The sequence below is a fragment of the Stegostoma tigrinum genome, chromosome 24 (genome assembly GCF_030684315.1).
Source record: "Stegostoma tigrinum isolate sSteTig4 chromosome 24, sSteTig4.hap1, whole genome shotgun sequence".
Lineage (NCBI taxonomy): Eukaryota > Metazoa > Chordata > Chondrichthyes > Orectolobiformes > Stegostomatidae > Stegostoma > Stegostoma tigrinum.
This window is the reverse complement of record NC_081377.1, coordinates 2,323,207-2,344,525: the sequence shown is the minus strand read 5'-3', so window position 1 is coordinate 2,344,525 and position 21,319 is coordinate 2,323,207. Positions and strand designations below refer to the sequence as shown.

The following is a 21,319-nucleotide window of genomic DNA, read 5'->3' as shown; positions in this document are numbered from 1 at the left end:
AATAGTACATTCCTGAAGATTACCACATAATGCAAGATGTTTGCCAGCCCTGTTGATAGTACATGTGACTTTTGAAGCAAAAACAGAAGTTGCTGGAAAAGCTCAGCAGGTCTGGCAGCATCTGTACTGTTTCTGAGGTGAGAATAGGACCATCTTAGTTGTGGCTCCACTTCTCTCTGTCCCACCAAATCCACAGCAACAGTCTGTGAGAATTGTTTATGCTCACACCAGTAGCCGCTTGGATTGGTTACTAGTGGCTCCTGTTGTACGTGGAACTCAAACCTAAGATTAGTGCGAGTCCAAAGCCATAGTAAGTTACCTGGTCCAGCACTAGTATTGGAGAAAGAATTCTGCTTCATGCTGACAACAGTCAAGGTTATGACAGTTAATAATGAGAGAGAGAAATGTGCTCATTTAAATACAGCAAAATTGATGCGATCACTCTACTACATCAGAAAACAAAATGATCAAGGCGACATGGTGGCTCAGTGGTGAGCACTGTTGCCTCTTAATGTCAGGGACCCAGATTCAGTTCCTGCTTTGGGTGACTCTCTGTGTGGAATTTGCACGTTCTGTCTTGTACTACTTGGGCTTCCTCCCACAATCCAAATATTTGCAGGTTAGATGGATTGACCATATTCTATTGCTCATGGTGTCCAACGATGAATAAGTTAAGTGGATTGACCATGAGAAATGCAGGGAAAGCGTAGGGCAATAGGTCGGGGTAGAATGCTGTTTGGAGTGTCTTTTGCAAATTCAGTGGGTTGAATGTCCTGCTTCCACACTGTAGAGTTCCATGATTCTACAATCACAATGTTTTGCTAAGTCACCATTGTTGCCCCATCATGATAGTATACCAAGCCTTTGTACAGCAGTGTTCTGTTTTTAGCTCCACTAAGGCTCTGTGTGAAAAGGACTCAGTGGCATAAGTATTATCAGCGTGACCATGGTGGCAGAGCACCCATTCTAGTGAATGTTTTTGCCTACATAGCTACCATAAAATTTTGAATGTAAGTGATGTAAATCTGTCGTAGACAGTAACTTCTAAAGGAAAATCTTCAATGAATGTGATTGTCACAATAAAGATTTCAATGTTGTTTAGCAGGTGTTGGCCTCAACTCCACAGGAAGGAGCTGAAAATCTGAACCTCTTTGCTGAGCCCAGTCTGAAACCAGAGGATTCTGGAAAGAAGCAGCTTTCGAAGGACTCCATTCTGTCACTTTATGGGTCACAGACCCAAGTTCCTACTCAAGGTATAGCACTAAACTTCTAGCCCCAAATCTTTATAAGGAGGGGGCACAGGATCAAAGGAGAAATGGATATCCTGTTGATCCTTTGTGTAGACCAGTATGATAAATTTGTGGTTTCTGGTGCAGAAATAACAGACCATTCCCAGGGATCCTTAGGATAATACTCTTAATCGACAGAAATTAGGACTTGGTGGTTTGGGGATGGTTGCTGAATGTTTGCTGACAATCAAATAGGAGCCATCCAGTTCCATCAGGCCCACAAAGAATACACTGGAAAGTTACTTGCCTATGGTGCCAACAGCTCCTGCCTCCCTTCCCGTGTTGAGTTTCCTAATTCAAAATGCAATAATTGATCAAATCAAATCAGGCTTCCAGAAGCACTTTGCAAACCTGATTTAAGTGCTATAATCTAAGTGTGGCACTGTTCTATGCCTCTTCATATATCTGTCAAGATGCCACTTAATTGTTGCTATTGTGTCTGCCCCCATCACCTCTCTGGCAGCACATTCTAGGCACTTACTACCCTCTGTGTAAGTGAAACTTGCTTCACACATCTTCTTTACACCTACCCCTTTCTACCTTAAACCGATGCACCCTAGTAACTGACATCTCTTTCCTGGGGAAAGCCTTTTACTGTCCATTCCATCTCTGCCTCTCATCATTTTGTAAACATGTATCAGGTCACACCTCAACCTTTTGAAATTCAAGTGAAAACTTACCAAGTTTGCCCAATCTCACTTCATCACTAATAGCCTCCAAACTAGGCAATATCCTGGTACACTGTTTCTGTACCCTCTCCAAAGTCCCCACATCCTTCTGGCAGCGTGTGACCAGACCTGTACACAATATTCTAAATGTTGCTGAACTAAAGTTCAATACAGCTACAACATGACTTGCTAATTTTTATACTTTACACCCTGACCGATAAAGGCAAGCATACTTTCTTGACCATCATATCCACTTGTGTTGCCACTTTCAAGGAACTGTGGACCTGTATGCCTAGATCTCCTTGTATTTTGATTCCATTTACTGTACACTTCCTTTGTGCATTAGATTTCCCAAAATACATCACCTTGCATTTTTTCGGATTAAACTCCATCAGCCATTTCTCCACCCAAGTATTCAGCCTATCTGTGTCTTACTGTATCCTCGAACAATCCTCCTCACTGTCCACCAAGCTTTGTTGTCTGCAAATGTACTAATCAGGCCACCTACATTCTCCTCCAAACCATTTATTGTATATTACAAGCAATAGTAGTGATCCCTACAGAACATGACTGGTCACAGACCTCAAATCTGAAAAACATCCTTCTGTCGATACTTTGTTTTCTATAACTAAGCCAGTTCTGTATCCATCTGTCCAGCTTACCATGGAACCCAAAGAACAAGTTAAGCAAATGAGCAAAATTTTGGCAGATGGAATATAATGTGGGAAAATGTAATGTCATGCACTTTGGCAGGAAGGAAGAAAAGCTGAATACTATTTAAATGGAGAAAGTCGACAGAAAGCTGCAGTCCAGGGATTTTTGGGCCTTTGACAAAATAATCTCAAAAAAGGTAGCCTATAAGATCAGGTAGGAGGGAAGGCAAACGGAATGTTAACTGTTACTTCAAAGGAAATGAAATATAAAAGTAAGGAAGATTTTCTAAAACTATACAAGATACCAGTCAGATCACAACTGGAATACTGTGAATAATTTTGGGCCCCTTTTATCTAATGAAAGATTTACTGGCATTGACGGCAGCCCAGTGAAGATTCACTGGGTAAATGATGGGTAGGAAAGAATTTACTTCTCAGGAGATGTTGGGTATGTTGGGCCTGTACTCATGGTTTCGAAGAATCAGGGGTCATGTTATTGAAAGAGATAAGATTCTTAGGGACCTAAACAGGGTAGATATGAGAATGTTGTTTTCCCCTTGTATAGAATCAGAGGGCATATTCTTAAAAGAAGGGGTCACTCTAAGATGAGAAATTTTTTCTGAGTGTAATGAATCTCTGGAATTATTTATCACATAGGGTTGTCAAGGCTGAGATAGACAGATTTAGAGGGTTCTGGGGAAAGGGCAGGAAAGTGGAATTGAGGATTATCACCAGCCATGATCATAGATAGTGGAGCAAATACGAACAGCCAGCTGGCCTATTTCTGCTGCTCTGTCTCATGGTTCAGTGTTCTGTTTGTTTATCCCCCATCTTGAGATTAGTAAGCAAAATTAAAGCTCATGGTATTGGAGGTAATGTATGAACACGGATAGAGAACTGATTGGCAGAGGTAACCTATACGACCAAAGAGTTGGAATAAACAGATCCTTTTCAGAGTGACAGGCAGTGATGAATGGGGTACTGCTGGGTTCAGTGTTGGGACCCCAACTGTTCATAACATACATTAACGATTTGGACAAAGGAATTGAATGCACTATCTCCAAATTAGCAGATGACACTAAGCTGGGTGGGAGAATGCTAAGAGGCTGCAAGGTGACTGGGACAGACTGGCTGAGTGGACAGATTCTTGGCAAATGCAATATAATGTGGATAAATGTGAGATTATCCACTGTGGTGGCAAAAACAGGAAGGCAGATTATTACCTGAACATGAAAAGGCAGTTTAGGAGAAGATGAAATGCACTGAGACCTGAGTGTCATGGTGGAACAGTCGCCTAATGTTGACATGCAAGTGGAGCAGGCCATGAAGAAAGCTAATGGCATGTTGGCCTTCATAACGAGAGGATATGAGTATCAGAGTAAGGATGTCTTGCTGCAGTTGTACAGGGCCTTGGTGAGGCCACACCTTGAGTATTGTGTGCAGTTATGGTCTCCTAGTCTGCAGAAAGATATTTTTGCTCTTGGGGGAGTCCAGCGAAAGTTCACCAGATGATTCCCAGCATGGCAGGAGTAACATATGAAAGATAAGATCAACTCGTCTTGTACTCATTGGAATGTAGTAGAATGATGGGGAAACTCATTGCAACATACAGAAAACCTGATGGAACTGGACAGGCTAGTTGCGGGAAAAATATTCCCAATGTTGGACAAGTCCAGAACTGGGGCTCACAGCCCAAGAAATAAGGGGTAAGCCATTCAGAACTGAGACGAAGAAAAACTTGTTCACATAGAGTTGTGAACCTGTGGAATTCTGTACCACAGAAAGCTGTTGGGGCCAGTTCGTTAATTATATTCAAGAGGGAGCTAGACATGGTCTTGTGGCTTAAGGAATCAGAAGATATGGAGAGAAAGCAGAAGTAGGATACTGAAATTGCATGATCAGCCAAGTTCGTATTAAATGGGTGGCATGGTGGCTCAATGGTTAGCACTGCTGCCTCACAGTGCCAGGGACCCGGGTTCAATTCCAGCCTCGGACGACTGTCTGTGTGGAGTTTGCACATTCTCCCTGTGTCTGCGTGGGTTTCCTCTGAGTGTTCCCACAGTCCATAGATGTGCAGGCTAGGTGGATTGACCATGCTAAATTGCCCATAGTGTTCAGGGGTGTGTTGGTTATAGGGGGATGGGTCTGGGTGGGATGCTGCAAGGGACGGTGTGGACTTGTTGGGCCAAAGGCCCTGTTTCCACACTGTAGGGATTTTAATCTAAATGGTGGTACAGGCCTGAAGGGCCGAGTGGCTTACTCCTGCATCTATATTCTGTTTCTTTCAACCCAACAATGAGGCTGAAATCTTTGTATACATGTGACAGTTTGGGTCCAATTTCTCAGCTCCAGTGAGAAGCCTGCTTTCTTTATTCAACTCACTCCAGGCTTTCGTTCCCATCTCCAGTTCTGTGTTTTCACTGATGCTTTTAGCAGAGTGCTTCTGCTAAACTGGAGCTGTGATAGCATTTAATGGTGTGAATGGCGCAGCCCCCTTAACATCTGAGCTGCACAATGTGCTGTGATTTGCACTGTGACAGATTGAGGGCATGATGATTTAGTGTAGGATTCTCAGTGTAAAGTTTTTGTTAGTGAGTCAGGTAGTGATTAGACATAACAGACGGTGATTTCGAATTCTGTTCCTCATTGATGGTTAAAGGAGATTTATTTAGAACCACACAAATGTGCAACACTATTGTGTTGGTTCTTTGAAAACGTGGATATGCTTAGATTCATGCACCTGCATTTTCTGTTACCCTAATCATTCTTCACCTCACATACTTGTCCAGTTCCCTTTGAAAATTGTTTACGGAATCGTAGCTTCCAACATCTTTTCAGATCAAATGTTCTAGAACCTAGCAACCCTTCAGTGAAAGCATGTGTCCTCACCTCCCCTCTTTTTAAGGTCAGAAATCTCGCTGACTGAAATTTCTTGATTAGATATCTTCTTCATTCACTGAACAATTAGAGCAGATTTTATAGAGAGAACAGTTAATGCACAACAAGTAAACTCAGAACTTGAAATTGGGTAAGAACCACACAGATCTATACATGGATTGTTTGAATTTTATTACAAGCAGGTGATGTTCTGATGCCAACACTGCAGATGCAGGAAGTGTTTGTCCTGAGATTACCAATGGGACAAATAAACATCATCAATTATAATATACCTACGTTCCAGAATTTTCCTCCTATAGTACATGACACTCCTCTCAGAGAGCGCTAACTACCACATTTCCACCAATTTTGACATCCTTTCAATGTCACCCTGTAGCTTTAAATATCATTTCTATTAGTTTGCCAACTTTTGGAGTTTTTTTTAATTTGTCTTGGGACATCAGTGTCACTGTCAAGTCTCACATTTATTGCCCTGGGTGGTGGGACTTCTCCCCAAGCTGTAGCTAAGAAGAGTTTGTTGCAGACTTCCAGGATAACAAGGTGCGGAGCTAGATGAACACAGCAGGCCAAGCAGCAGCATTGGAGCAGGAAGGCTGACATTTCAGGCCTCGACCCTTCATCGGAAAAAGGGTCTGACCTTTCCAGTCTTACTGACTCTGTTGGGAAATCTTTGTCACCTTGCTTTAATGGATCCATTAAATAATTCAGAATGGGTATTGCCATCTGTAATAGTTGCACCCAACTATTATTGATCACGTTGTGTGCATTGGTGTGCATAGGCAGCATTCCCATAATAGAAGAATCAGGCACAAAGCATTGTCTAAATCACTTTTTCTGAGGAAGGGTCTAGGCCCGAAACGTCAGCCTTCCTGCTTCTATGATGCTGCTCGGCCTGCTCTGTTCATCCAGCTCTACACCTTGTTATCTTGGATTCTCTGGCATCTGCAGTTCCTACTATCTCTGTTGCAGATTTTCAGGTCATTTGATGGCTATTAAAAGTCAACCACATATAAAACAGCCTGGAAAGCAGGCTTCCATCCCTCAAGGACTTCAATGAACCAGTTAAATTTTATATTAATCACGGTGACTTTTACTAAGGCTTTTTTATAATTAAATTGAAGAGCTGAGGTGGCTTTTAAACTTGGATTCACTTGACGTTTGGTCTCGGCCTCTAGGTTACTACTTCATTAATACATAACCATAATGTTTTCATACCTAATTGAAATGCTAGGTCTGTTAAGGAATTTACTCATGATGAGCTTTCTGATATCAACAGTTCCACTTGTTTTGCGATCCTATCTATTCAGTGTGTTTCAGTCAGTCCAGTTGCATCGAGCACAGTTGTTCCTGACTGATATTCACATGTGAATGGTCCCACCACTGTGTTTACAGACAAAAGCTTTCTTCCAGTTTATTGTGTGTTCAGCAAAGTGCCATACCTTTGCAGCACTATCAGTTTGTAACCAAAGTACTAGCCGGAAATGAATATTGCATTTTCTAGCCTTTGAAGGTATAAGAACGTTTAGACACCACCTGACCTAGTGAAGGCGGGCAGATCAGACCTAAAGCTGAGTCCTGGCTTAACCCTTTATCTGAAAACCAGCTGTTTTCTGGATGTTGGATATTTTTGGTTTTTGGATACAATGCAGTAAATAGGTTCGTGCGGTTTCAGTCACTTATTCTAACTTGGCAAATGGAGTTAACGTCAAGATCAGAGTGTCTGCTCATATTTCTTAGACATTTCCAGTCTTATTGACTCTGTTGGGAAATCTTTGTCACCTTGCTTTAATGGATCCATTAAATAATTCAGAATGGGTATTGCATTCTGTAATAGTTGCACCCAACTATTATCGATCACGTTGTGTGCATTGGTGTGTATAGGCAGCATTCCCATAATAGAAGAATCAGGCATAAAGCAATGTCTAAATCACTTGCATTTACCAAGATACACTTAGGTCCACTGCCTGTCTATTGGAAATAACTGCATTTTTCCAAGGGACTGAATTGACTTGTAGACATTCTGAGTTTGGGCTCTTTGCAGGGAGAGAAAAAAATCTTTGCCTTTAGGTTAATTTGGATCCATTTGGGCTGAGCGAAGCTGTTTTTCCAAAGGGCCTGAACTCGGAGTGCCTACAGATCCTTTTGGGTCCGCTTTCGAAAAGGTCTTCCGTTTCTAAGTCTTCGCGGTTTTCAGATATGTGGATAAGGATAACTGACTTGTACTGTCTTCCACATGATTTTGCATTTCCATTGTTTTTTTTTACTTAACTCAATCTCTCGCATTTGCAGATTGTGCTTTCAACTACATCTCATGCTTTTACTGCCTGCCGCACATTTTGTTTTTGAAGATTTTGGAGATGTCATTTAGATTTGCGTGTGCATTCTTTTCAATCCTGTAACAGAAGCTGTTACGAGGAGCTCATTACTCTCTCTTTTCTGTAGGCACGATGTTCATGCCTTCCGGACAAGTGCCGTACGCTCCCTGTCTGCCATCTGGTTACACCAACTTCCCACCTATGGGTAGTGCAGTTACACCAACTGGTGGCATGATGAATAATGTAGGGCAGACGATGGGTATGATGGCCCCAGTGACACTGCCAGGAGGATACGTAGGAGGCGTGCAAGCTGGAGTAATGGGCATGCCCAGTGGGATGGCAGCACAACAGGGTGCCTACGTGAGCGGATTGGCCATGCCTCAACCGGTGTACGGAGTCCAGCAGGCACAGCAGCTGCAATGGAACATCACCCAGGTAAGCAGCATTCCTGCCTGCACCTTCATGTCTTAACACAGCATTTGCAGCATACTCACGTGTATGGTAACATGGGCAAACTTGCTGTAGCAGGCCCCTCAGCGTGTTGTTCAAGAGGCAATTGCAGCTCACAGTCATATCTCCATTCAGAATCCAGCTGGACAATATTGCTTGAAATTTTCTTCATCCATAACCTATTTGTTTTGACGCATGTCACCTTTACATGTTTTGGCCGTGGACACATGGCATCTTAATGTGAAAACCTCATGAGCTGTCTGCTTAATACCTATGCGATTTCTCTGCGAGTGTGTGGAAATAGTGATACTAGAAAATGGTCCACTATGACAGAATGACTTGTTGGACCACTTCAGAGAGCAGTAAAAGGCCACCAACGTTTATGTGGGATATACTGATCAAATCAGATAAGGGTTATACATATTCCTGCCTAAAGGACATTATTAACAGGTTGAGCTTTCATAACAATCCAACAATTTCATGGTCAATTTTACAGAAATTACAACATATATTTTTGAACTAAATTGAATCCATTAATTAGTGCGATTTAAAGTTCTGTTTTCTAGAGTACTCTCCCATCACCCGACTATTACATACCCAATCAACATGGGTATGTATGGCTGTATGTTTATTCCCAATCTCAACATACTAGGATTCGAGGAGAAGCAGAACTTACTAAATTGGCACTTAACAGTAAGTTCCACGGTATATGTCTCCTAGCAGCCACCTCTGCTCAGCATCAGGGTCTGGAATTTGATGAGACAACAGGCAAGGTCGCAGAATTAAAAATTCTTACACTAAGTTGGAATTATGCAGTCTGTGTTGCATATTTAAGTAGTTCAATTTTTGTTTATTCAACATGTTGGGCCCTTCCAGTTACTTGACATTGAGTCATGTTACCATTAAGTAATCAGATTGAACCATTCAATTTTGAGCAATGTATAAGAGAATTGGGTTCTGATTTGGAGTGTGCATTGACAGGAGCAGTGAGAATGACTGACTATTGCACAATTATCATTGTGTCCTGCCACCACCTAGGTTTCCTGTTGTATCCTTTTTATAGATCCTGAAATCCCAGAGAAATATCATTCCTAACTTGACTCTTTAATTGCTCTCTTAACTGACCCTTCTCAGATCACCTGCTAGGACAACTGCTTTTCCAGACTGCTGGTGTTAACTTCTTTTCGGTTCTAATGGACTAAACCCCTTTTCAGTTATGATAGCTTATCACTAGGCACATTGAACCTGAAGATTTGACAAAGAACAAAAAAAATTACGGCACAGGAACAGGCCCTTCGGCCCTCCAAGCCTGCGCCGATCCAGATCCTCTAAACTTGTTGCCTATTTTCCAAGGATCTATATCCCTCTGCTCCCTGCCCATCCATGTATCTGTCCAGATACATCTTAAGTGGCACTATTGTGCCCGCCTCTGTTGGCAGCGCATTCCAGGCACCCACCAACCTCTGCGTAAAGAACTTTCCACACGTATCTCCCTTAAACTTTTCCCCTCTCTCCTTGAAGTCGTGACCCCTCGTAATTGAGCCCCCCACTCTGGGAGGGGAGGGAATGTTTCTTGCTATCGACCCAGTCTATACCTCTCATGATTTTGTAGACCTGAATCAGGTTCCCCCTCAACCTCCGTCTTTCTAATGTAAATAATCCTAATCAACTTCACCTCTCTTCATAGCTAGTGCCCTCCATACCAGGCAACATCCTGGTGAACCTCCTCTGCACCCTCTCCAAAGCAACCACATCCTTTTGGTAATGTGGCGACCAGAACTGTACGCAGTATTCCAAATGTGGTCAAACCAATGTCCTGTACAACTGTAACATGACCTGCCAACTCTTGTACTCAGTGCCCCATCCGACGAATGAAAGCATGCCGTATGCTTTCTTGACCACCCTATCGACCTACGTTGCCACCTTCAGTGTACAAAGGACCTGAACACCTGATCTCTCTGTGCATCTCTGTGACAAACTAAAACTCTTCTGCTATGTGGAAAATACTCCTTGAACTGAAACTTGACTGTCCTGTCTGGTGGAAGGTGTTCTGTTTTCTGAACTGAAGTCAAAACAAAACCCACAAGTGGGCCTCTGATCTGTCAGAATCAAAGCAGAATAAGCATTTCATTCATTACTATGACAGGAGTCCAGCCAGACACTTGACTGAGTTATGTGCCTTCCAGGAAGTTTGTTGTTAGTGTACTGTTCTAAATTACTTCTGACCTTCTGAAATGTCTTCACAGAACTGTGCCTGCCTCTCTTTATATTTTAAGTTCCGTGATGTTGATGTATATTAATCATCATTTATCATTATCTTCTGGTTGCAAAGATTATATTCGGTATGCTGCATGCACGTCAGTGGAAACCCATTTGTGCTTTTCACTTAAAAGGGATCTTGTTTTCAGACTGATTCGAGGAAAGTGCACTGATTTTCAAGCCCCCTCCACCAGGGTAACCACAGAGTCAATGATCTTAATCTAAATACGCAAAGTCCCCATTTTACCTGCTTGATGGAATCAGGTTAATGGAAAACATTTATCAGGTTCCTGCACTCAACAAGAACTAGTGTTTAGTACACAAGTTCTCACCACAGGTAAACAACCATCAGCCTATCACTGGACTAGTTGAAAGTCTAACCCCCTTTCCCCTGCACAGGCAGACAAATATCAAAGCGTTGACATTATGTTGGGGAAGGAAAAAATCTGAGAAGCACAGTGTAATAGCATTATTCAATTGGGTTCAATGAAATGTTCCTTTTGCTTCCCAAGACCACCTGTTGTTTGGTTTTCTTTCTTCACATTCTTTCACTTCTTTACAAGAGGCACAAGATAATTGGTACACTCATTACAGAGTGTCTTTGTTACTGGTTAAAGGCGACAGCTTATAGCAACTGGTGGGAGAAAATAACCACCTTCCTTTAGGCTTCAGATACTTTTACTGCAGAGAAATAAACACAGAATCTGTTCTTCCAGAAGGCCAGTGGCTTCTTGCTGTCTATTATAAATACAAATTGGAAGCAATCCTCGAGCTGATCACTTCCTACGTCTACGTCTGATCACATTTTCACAGAAGTCAGCAACCTCTTGTCGGTTGAATTATGCTCTACACACACCCCAGTGCTGTGCTGTCTTACCTCACTTCCCCCACGGCTTGCAAAGCTACAGTGTAAACACACCTTGCAATGACTTCCACTAATTTGCTTTCAGAAGTGCAGTAATTCTTTCCCCAGTCCTTAGTTTAAAACAGACCTTTCCAATTTAAGTCCACAATCCAATAATGAAGAAAAACAAAAGGATGCCGTCTTTACATTTGGAATTCTTTTCGTTTAATGATCCAGCAGCTGGGATAGTTCTATTTCTTGAAATTTAGCTCCCCATCAAAGATTACTCCTGGAATTAGCAATTTAGTATGCGTCTGTAACGTTACAGTTCTGTCCATTATGTTGATTTGTCTGGCCCTGTCTGCTCAATTCAGTCTGTCCTTCAGTTCATTCATATAAGGTGTCTGTCTGGTTAAAGAGTATGTGTAAAGATTGTACCCAGTGCCTTACTTGGCTTTGTTTCATTTCAGATGACTCAACAGATGGCAGGAATGAATTTCTATGGTGCCAATGGGATGGTGAATTATGGACAGTCATCAGTACCCATGGGAGCAGGAGCTGCTCCAGCTGCTGGGCAATCTGTGGGCACCCAGATGTGGAAGTAACTGGACCACAAATAAACAAGAAACGACAATCGCTCCGTGCTTCAGAACCATGGCTTCTTCTCTACTCTAGCCAGTTTGCTGTGTGTGATCTCAACTCCATTTTTTGCCTGTAGATCCTACACAGACTTGGCGAGAAATTCACCATCAAAACAGCAGCCATCATTACCAAAGTCAATTTTTAAAACAAATATTTTTCTCCCAAAGGTGGATTCTTTGGGAGTGTGATTCCTTTAAACAAAGTGTGGGAGGGGTGTGTGATCTTTGTGCTCAGTGCAGCTTTAGCCACTTGTTACTGTTTAAATGTGTTTGTCATTTGTTTTGTGACACAATAGCAACACATCCCACCATGCCTTGTTATTAGTGCTAGTTTACAATTGATAAGATACAGCTCTGAGAGAAATGATCAAGACAGAGCTATTCAGATTGAGAAGAGCATGGTGATAATGCAAAGAATAGTGATAATTACTCATGTCCTGTTAATCAACCTGAGCCTTGTTAAACAGAATGCAAATGTATGAACTGAAGCATATATGTGCCTTATGTTTAACAAAGACCTCCCTCATCTAGGTTAAAAACCTTTGGTAAATGCACACCTCTTAAAATTGTCTTATTGGGTTAATTATTAAGTGATTGGTATTGTTTACAGTAATTTATATAGTAATGCTATTTTAACAGTTCATCTGTTGATTGGCACTGACTCCATATTTAAATTGTAACAGCTCGTTTGGAATTTAGTTACAGATCAGCAAATCTTGGTTGGAAGAATGACAGCACAAAAGAAATGGAGAAACGTTCTTATTCCGTAATTTGTGACCAATATTACCGAACACAGTTTAGCTAAGACCTGCCCCTCTGCCCATCTGAGAGTGAAATGCCTCACTCAGTCACCAGTTTACTCATTGGCCAAATAGTCTCTTCACAGGACTGCTTTTAAACCGCAAACAGTTGTTTTAAAGTGGAGCTCAGCGCGTTTTTGTGAGAATGTCAGAGGAGGCAGAACAAGAGTGGAGATTGTGTCTAGGGTTTCACAGGCCATAATGAGGGTGGAGTGGAATCACGTTCACAGACTGCATTGGTCAAATTGCTTACATTACTTTGTTGACCTCAGGTCTGTGGTCCAGTTAGGCTCCTTGCAGTTTGGCAGATAATAACCATTGTTGTTCGGTTGAGGAAGATGTTCAAATGCACAAATTTGGTACTGTTTCTTCCATATTGTAGGTGGCTGAAGACTGAGGACTTTGGGTTGTTCTCTCATTTGGTGTACTGAGTCTGGATTGACATGCACAGAACATACTTGAACTATCAACACTTGTTACTGTGGATGGAAAGGAGAGAGCACAGTGTTCGCCGAAAGGTTGACACTTGCTGATTTTCCCAGCAGTCACAAAAGTGTCCCTTTCTTCTTCCCAACAATCCTCCTCCCTCAGATTGTCTGACTGTTAGATCACGAGTTAGCACTGATCTCTGAGTCTAATTGTACGAAAGAAGTACCGCAGGACTTTAAACAGATACTGTGAAACAACTGGAAGCTGATTACAGGGAATGGCATATGGGGCATAAGGTACTGCACGTCTGCTGTGCGACTATCTGATCATCCCCTCGCCAGTTTGAATGGAGAGTGTCCTTTGATTTCCTGTATTTGGGTTTTTGTTTTGAGGTTTGGGAAAAGAGAGAATTCCTTTTGCACTTGTCAGCCACATTGCTGCTTTAACTAACTTCCAAAAGTGTTGAGGGAGGGATGCTGGGCAATAAAGAGATCTGATCCACTAAAACACATCTCATGGGACTTCCCACGAGTTTGCTAATTAGATTTAGGGCAAATGTCACGTTTATAATTTTAGAAATATTGGTTTTTGCTGAGTCATTATACCTGGATAGGGAATTCTAAAAAAAGTAATATTTTTAACTCTTTACTTGTAGTACAGTATTTTATGATCTGTTGTTAAGGCTCTAAGTAGGTCAGGGCAGTTGTCTAAGGAACTGGTGAACTAGTGGTGACTGGTGCAGCTCAACTTTGAGTTTTTGGTTTTTTGTTTGAAATATTGACTTGCTAAGGCAATTGGAGCAAACTCATGCAGTCCAGTTACTCAAACTGGAACAGTTCAGAATCTACATGGTCCTAAAGGGTGTTAAGTGACTTGAAACACAGCAGAAAGTTCCAAATACATTGGCTCATGTGGTGCAGACCCCAATGACATTTTAGGTTTTCTCTAAGTCTGACAAGAATTCAGGAAATATTAACCTTACACAATTTGAATTGTTGTTTGAATCATTTAATACATAGTACAGAATAACTGGAAACTCAATTGTATGGAGGAAAAAGAATATCCTGTGTAAATCTTGGATTTGTAGCTTGACGTTCTGAAACACAGCTAATGATTGGCTTTGTGTTTCTTTGCTTCTAATTTCTGTTAAACTAACTTCCTTCCTCATGGAAATGTTGAACTCAATTTCAAGTCGAAAGGAAATGTAATAAATGGCAAGGATCTACCGTAAAAAATAAAAAGCTATATTCTGAGCTGTGAATGAGAATACTGTTTACAGAATGCAGTGTTTGTCTTGTGCTGAGGCAGTATAATGTTCAATTGAATTCTCCCTACAGCATTTCTGCACATAGACGCCCACTCAAAAAGAGAGTTCTGTTTTTGGTACTGTAATTTTGGTGGTGGGTGATCAAATTTCACAAAAGTCACTGTTTACGATCTTTCATATCGATGTTCTCTCCACGTGCTTTTACTTCAGCAGTCAGCAATACTTGTGAAGTGTAATGAACTGTAATTGCGTTGGTTTCCCCAATTCGAGTGGACTGCTGTGTGGGGAGTGTGACCCCTGCTCTATGATCTGTTTCTGTCCCTGCTTTGTGCTGCCTCAAGAGCCAGGCTGCTGCCCTCTTTGCCCCTTGGCCTGATAAAAACCAGGGTCCAGGCTGACCTCTGTTCACTGGATTGAGCAGCTATACTGAGCTCACTCTTCTGTCATAAAAAGGTGTGTTCAACTTGCAGTAATTTCAAAATCCAAAGCCACTTTTATGTTGATGTAGGTCTTGTGTGTATGTACGCACGCTCACTTTCAGAAGTTCTCCCAAGTTTTCTCCTGTGAATTGACAGTGTAAATCCTAAAGGTGATTGACAGATGTTGGTATTCCCTACAACCTGGTATACAATGGCATTGATATAAAGGGGGTTTCTGCCCTGTCAAAGGTGGAATGTTCACTTGCATCCGTGATGTAGTAGGGTAGGGAATTAAAATCTTTGTCTTCTGGGGTATTGGTGATGTTCAGGAGAGGTTGGAGATGGAGCTTTAATGTTTGGATGAAGCTTTGATGTGTTATTTAGAGATATATGAATATACTAATATAAAGTTGATGTGTGCTATTTTTATGAGGCCTTTTTTTATAAAGAACAAATTCCTATATATTAACTCTGCTGCAAAAAATGAATACCTTTTATATATCTTAGGAAGGTTGACTTGTGTGGCCAGCGAAGAGAGGTATGCAACACCAATTTTCAATGCACAATTGAGACAGTGCTCCAAATAAGTAAAATGGCAATTGTGATTTTAGCTAACTAGAGGATAATAGTTATACAGAGCTCAGGGGATAAAAGGCATAGTTTTATTTTGTTATAAATAACTTAGGCACGATGGTTTGTATTGCATACATCTCGCATGGTGGCTGGTTTAGGTATGCTGCGTTATTGGAAGTCATGTGGCCCTATCCCAAAATGCCCACTTATTTGTCACTAGAATGTAAAGGGTAACTTTGTGTTAGATTGGAAATTGAAATTTATTTTTAGAATACACAAGTTATGTTCTCTAAACTCAGTAAAGGACAGACTGCTGTTCTGTGGTTTCCCTGTTCATTGATTTGAAGAATGGTCCAGATACTTGCAGCAATGTCTGTTCCCAAAGTCAACTCTGTCAGGCTGGGTCAGAGGTTAGGTATTTAGGGGTCACAGGTTGACTGGTTTAAGACCAAGGGACATGAACCTTGAACGACTGTGCTACTTTCATTTTCAGCCACTCCATCACTTGGCTGCTAACTTCCATTGTTACAGAGTGCTTTTGTCTATAATCGATTCTGAACCATTATGAAGCTCAATATTATTCCTGTCAGTGGCACCCGTCCAGAGTCATTTTAATCTTTTGGTATTGTTTGTCTACTAAACTGCTTGGGACCAACTCAATATTCAGTGTGAGGCAAAGTGTTACTTTGTGCTCCTCATCACACTCGGATTTAAATGAAAAATTGCTATGCTGTTAGTGCGCAATTCCATTCACCATCGTAAGCATGGCCAGCAATGGAGTAACCTATCTGTGAATGTTTCCATATTCTGGTTATCTGCTTCCAGCTCTGTCCTGTACAATATAAATAAATATATTCTCACTGTAATATAAAGCTTGAGGGGAAATGGAAAATAAAGATTTTATTAAAGTTTTACTTTGTATACTGAAAAGAGCTATGTTTTATTTGAAGTCTATTTCTTGACTCATTCCATGTGTAGATACTTCCCCATTTCTGAAAGTTTTTTCTATTAATTTGATGTTTTAATGTCCATCCCTAATTGCCCCTAGAATTGAATAGTTTGCTGACCACATTGTACTGTCCTGCGAAAGAGTAGACATAGTGGTTGTGGTAATGGAACTACATGTGGTAAGGACAGCAGATTTCCTTTCATAAAGGGCCCTAGTGAAGCAGCTGGGTTTTTACCACAATCAGAGGTTAGCATTCAATTCCCAATTCTCTCTCATTGAACTGAGTTGAAATTCTCCCGGTTGGCATCATGTGATTTGAACAGAGCATTAACCTGTGCCTCTGGTCTACTAGCTCAATGACATTACCAATGTGCTAGAACCCCACCCTCCCTGGATCTGTTGGAGTCCTCGGGGTTTAGGTAGACCTTGAATGCTGTTAGGGAAGGAGTTCAAACCTTTTGATGCAGAGACACTGAAGGAATGGCCAAATCAGGATGGTAAGTGACTTGGAGGAGAGCTTGCAGACAGTAGTGTTCCCATGTACCTGCTGCCTTTATCCTTCTAGATGGAAATGGATGTGGGTTTCAAAAGTGCTTCTAGATGGTGGATGCAACTGGAAATTGGTGGAGGAAGTAGATGTTTGTGGATTTGGTGCCAATCAAGTGGGCTGCTTGTCCTGGATGGCATTGAGCTTTTGAATGTTATTGAAACTGTACTCATCCAGGCAAGTGGGGAGTATACCATTACACTTCTAACCTGAACCTTATAGATGGTGGACAGATTTGAGGAGTCAGGAGGTGAGTTACTGCATGATTCTAAGCTTCTGCCCTGCTGTTGTGGCTACAGAATTTATATGGCTAGTCCAGTTCAGTTTCTGGTCAAAGTGGCCTTAAGGATGTTAACAATGGGGTATTTGGCAATGGTAATAGCATTAAATGTGATGGGACAATGGTTAAATCTTCTTTTGTTGGAAACGGTCATTGCCTGGCATTGTGTGCCATGAATATTACCTCACACTCAAACCTAAGCCCCCAGACACTGTCCAGGTCTTGTTGAATTTGAACACGGACTGCTTCTGTATCTGAAAAATCTGCAATGCACTGACTGGGAAGGTAGTGGAGGTCGGCAACCTTACAACCTTCAAAAAATATTTGGATGAGCACTTCAAATATTCAAGGATATGGGTCAAGTGCAGGAAATTGGGATTAGTGTGCCTTTCGTGGCAGTTATGTCTGTGCAGACATAATGGGCTGAAAGGACTTTTCTGCACTGCGTGAACCCATCTATGAATAGTGCTGAACATTGTGCAGTCATCAGTGACCGTTTCCACTTCTGACCTTATGATGGAGGGAAGGTCATTGGACCCTGGACCTATTTTCTAACCTACTTGTTTAGAGATGTTATTGCACATCTTTGGAGGAGGTGGGAATTGAACCTAGTTCTCCTGGCTCAGAGGTAGGGATATTACAATAGCAGAAGAGATGATAAACTGCTGCAGAAATGCTCTGGAGCTGAGATGACCAACTATCGCAACCATCCCCTTTTGTGCCAAGTATTGACTGACTAATGGAGTGTTTTCCCAATTGACACTCCAGTTTTGCCCAGATTCCTAGATACTGGTCAGTCAAATGCAGCCTTGATGTCACCCTTAACTTATCTCTGTGGATCTTCCATGTATGGTCTAGCTGGCCTGTTCTTTGAGATGACTGCCGAAGTGCTGTTGTGACCTGTGATTGGTACAGGCTAATTCTTGTTGCTGTTAGGTAGGGGTATAGGCATGGGAGTATTGTGTCCTGGTTAATGATGCTTACCTTTCCTTTCAATTAGGTCATGTCAAGGTCAGCTGGGAAAGCTGTGGTATAGTGTTATGAGACTAGTAATTCAGCGGCCTTAATGTTCAGAGGACGTGCATTTGACTGTGGCAGATAGTGAAATGATAATTCAGTTAAAAGACAATCTGGAATGCTAGCCCAGTAGCAAACACCAATTAACAAAAAACTATCTTAGTTCCTTAATGTAATTAAGGAAATCTACCACTCTTACCTGGTCTGGCCTACACATGACTCCAGATCCAGAGCAATGTGGTTGAATCTTGACTGCCCTCTGAAATAGCCTAGCAAGCCTCCCAGTTCAAGGGCAATAAGTGCTAGTTGAAACAGCAATGTCCTTGTCCTTTTTATTAAAAAAAAGAAACTAGCAGGCATTGTTTGTGACCCTCTGATGAAGGGTCTCGGCCCGAAACGTCAGCTTTTGTGCTCCTGAGATGCTGCTTGGCCTGCTGTGTTCATCCAGCTCCACACTTTGTTATCAGGCATTGTTTGTGGTTGGGATTTCAGAATACCAAATCTAACATCTATTTATGATAAATCTTTGTGTTTTTTCCAGTCTCCTACTTCACGAGTCAAAATTATTCCAAGAAATTTTAGCAATTGAAAGAATGGTTTATAAGTCAACTTTTTGCTGAAATATCCAATTTCCCAGAGATGTCCTGCCCTTTTGTCCAGGAACCACAGCTTTTTGTTTTCCATTTGTACATGGGATGTGGGATTGCTGGTAAGGTCAGTGATTCCTGCCTTTTACTGATTGTCCAAGTGAAGGTGATGGTCAGCTGCCATATAAACAAATAATGTCTCTACTCACTTACTGGTGGTTAATCTCTAGTGTTTGAACCTGGCCTGAAACTGATAGGACTTTGCTTTGGTGGAAGAATGCTGAAAACCGTTGTTATTATAATAGAATTAACAAATTAGCATTAATCCCAAAGGAAATCATCTTACATAGGTGCACCAAATATATTTGTGTTGTGTGTTTATTTGTATCAAGAGAAAGAAAACACCCTAAGTTAGAAATAAAATTTGAAAAGCTAGGCCTTTCCATTTACTGTATAATCACTAATGTACGTTGTAACTTAAGTTTCTGGAAAATTTAGCCTTGAACATTTCAACAGAACGCTAAATTGATGAATAACTGGAGAAACAACCACATGATTTAATCAGACAGTTGCTGGGGCGTCACCCTACGTACCTGGCATAATTACACCGAAATTGCTCTCACTCATCGCATGTTAGGATCTGTACTGTGTTATCACACCAACAAGGAGCAGCATAGAGGCATCGATGAATGATTGTATCAGTAAAATGGCCTCTGCATTTCTCAGGCAGGTGCCTTGAATTTCAAATGTTTGACTTTTATTAATTTCAGGAGTATGTACATTGTTGGCTAGTCCACCACTTCTTGCCAAGTGGGAGGTTGTTGGTGAGCTATCATCGTGTACCTCTGCAGTTCATGTTATTTTAATTCATTCACGGGATGAGGACGTCACTGGCTAGGCTGTATTTATTGCCTAGTGGGCAGTTAAGAGTCAACCACTTTGCTGTGGGTCTGGAGTCACATGTAGGTCAGACCAGGTAAGGATGGCAGTTTCCTTCTCTAAAGGACATTAGTGAACCAAATGGGTTTTTCTGACAATTGACAATGCATTCACAGTCATCATTAGATTTTTAATTCCAGATATTTATTGAATTCAAATTCCACCCTAGAATGTTATCTGGAACTCTGTATTAACAGTCCAGCGATAATACTGCTAGGCCATTATCTCCCCAAATAATGTACAAACATTCACAATGCTATTTGGGGCTGCACAGTGGTTAGCATTGCTGCCTCACAACACCAGGGTTCAATTCCACCCTCAGGCGACTGTGTGGAGTTTGCACATTCTCTCTGAGTCTGCGTGGGCTTCCTCCAGGTGTTCCAGTTTCCTCCCATAGTCCCAAGATGTGCAGGCTAGATGGATTGGCCATGCTAAATTACCCATAGTGTCCAGGGATGTTTGGGTTAGACATGGGGAAATACAGGGCTAGGGGAACAAGTCAGGGCGGGGTGCTCTTCAGAGGGGTAGTGTGGACCTGTTTAGCCAAACGGCCTGTTTCCACACTGTAGGGCTTCTATGATTCTAAGAGATTTCACAAATTCACAGAATTGTTACAGCTTGGAAGGCATTGGCATACATTTTGTCTGCACTGACTCTCCAAATGAATTCTTGCATTTTGACCTGGTGATAGTGATGGAACAATGCAAGGCAGGATCGTGTGTAACTTGGAAGGAAACTTGCAGGGGGTGATGTTCCTATTCATCTGGAACTGTCCAATGCATTCTATTCCTGGCATTTTGATTGGGGGTGGCTGCAGAAAGCTGGGTTCTCACTGTATTTTGCTGCTCCTTCATTAAAAGACAGTTTAATTGTGGATTCTAAGCAGCTTATCAGTGATATACTTCTCAGTAGTTTATCCCACCCCTCCAAATGGTATTACCAGGTTGCACAAAGCCTAGGAGTAAGTGATCACCTTTTCTATGTCCAGAATACAAGGTGTGATACAGAAGAACCTAAAAGTAAGAGACAGCTAAAGGTTTATCTCAAAGGGCCAAAGCGAATTGAGATTCAAAGTCGTCTGGAATAATGCAAGTATTCTTCTTGGAGAATGAACAGGCTTTTGTTGCCGATATTTTAATAGTTGATCTTTACAAGTCCATGCAAGTACAAGCTGTGTCTGTGCCATCACTTTCTTATTAAATTTGCTAGGTTTTTTTTACAAAATTACTGTGTGCATTCTTATCATCTGCAGATTCCTGCTGCTTATAAACAACATGAACAATTACAATAATAGACAAGTACAGTGAAGCCTGTAAAGGCCACAGGTATAAAATGATTTAACAGCACGAGTATAAAAATGACCATTCCCTTTAAGAGACAGAATCCAATTTTTTCAAACCTACCATAATCACAGTTTGAAATCCTCCAAAGGCTGTCAATGGACACTAACTACACAGTGGGGCACGTTCAGTTCCTTTTCAGGATTTGGTTTAAT

The 21,319-nt window shown here is 41.5% G+C and overlaps 1 protein-coding gene across 2 annotated transcripts in view; it reads left to right on the top strand.

Moving 5' to 3' along the window:
* Positions 1–16,435, top strand: part of LOC125464974 (stromal membrane-associated protein 2-like) — a 64,348-nt gene extending 47,913 nt beyond the window's left edge. The window contains exons 8-10 of one of the 2 annotated variants that reach the window (XM_048557964.2): positions 1,106–1,253; positions 7,951–8,258; positions 11,847–16,435. In XM_048557964.2, the coding sequence (XP_048413921.1) occupies positions 1,106–1,253; positions 7,951–8,258; positions 11,847–11,981 (591 nt within the window). In that variant the 3' untranslated portion in view covers positions 11,982–16,435. Of the gene's footprint in view, positions 1–1,102; positions 1,254–7,950; positions 8,259–11,846 lie in introns of both variants that reach the window. The other variant, XM_048557963.2, reaches the window with a different exon arrangement.
* The last annotated feature ends 4,884 nt before the right edge of the window (positions 16,436–21,319 follow it).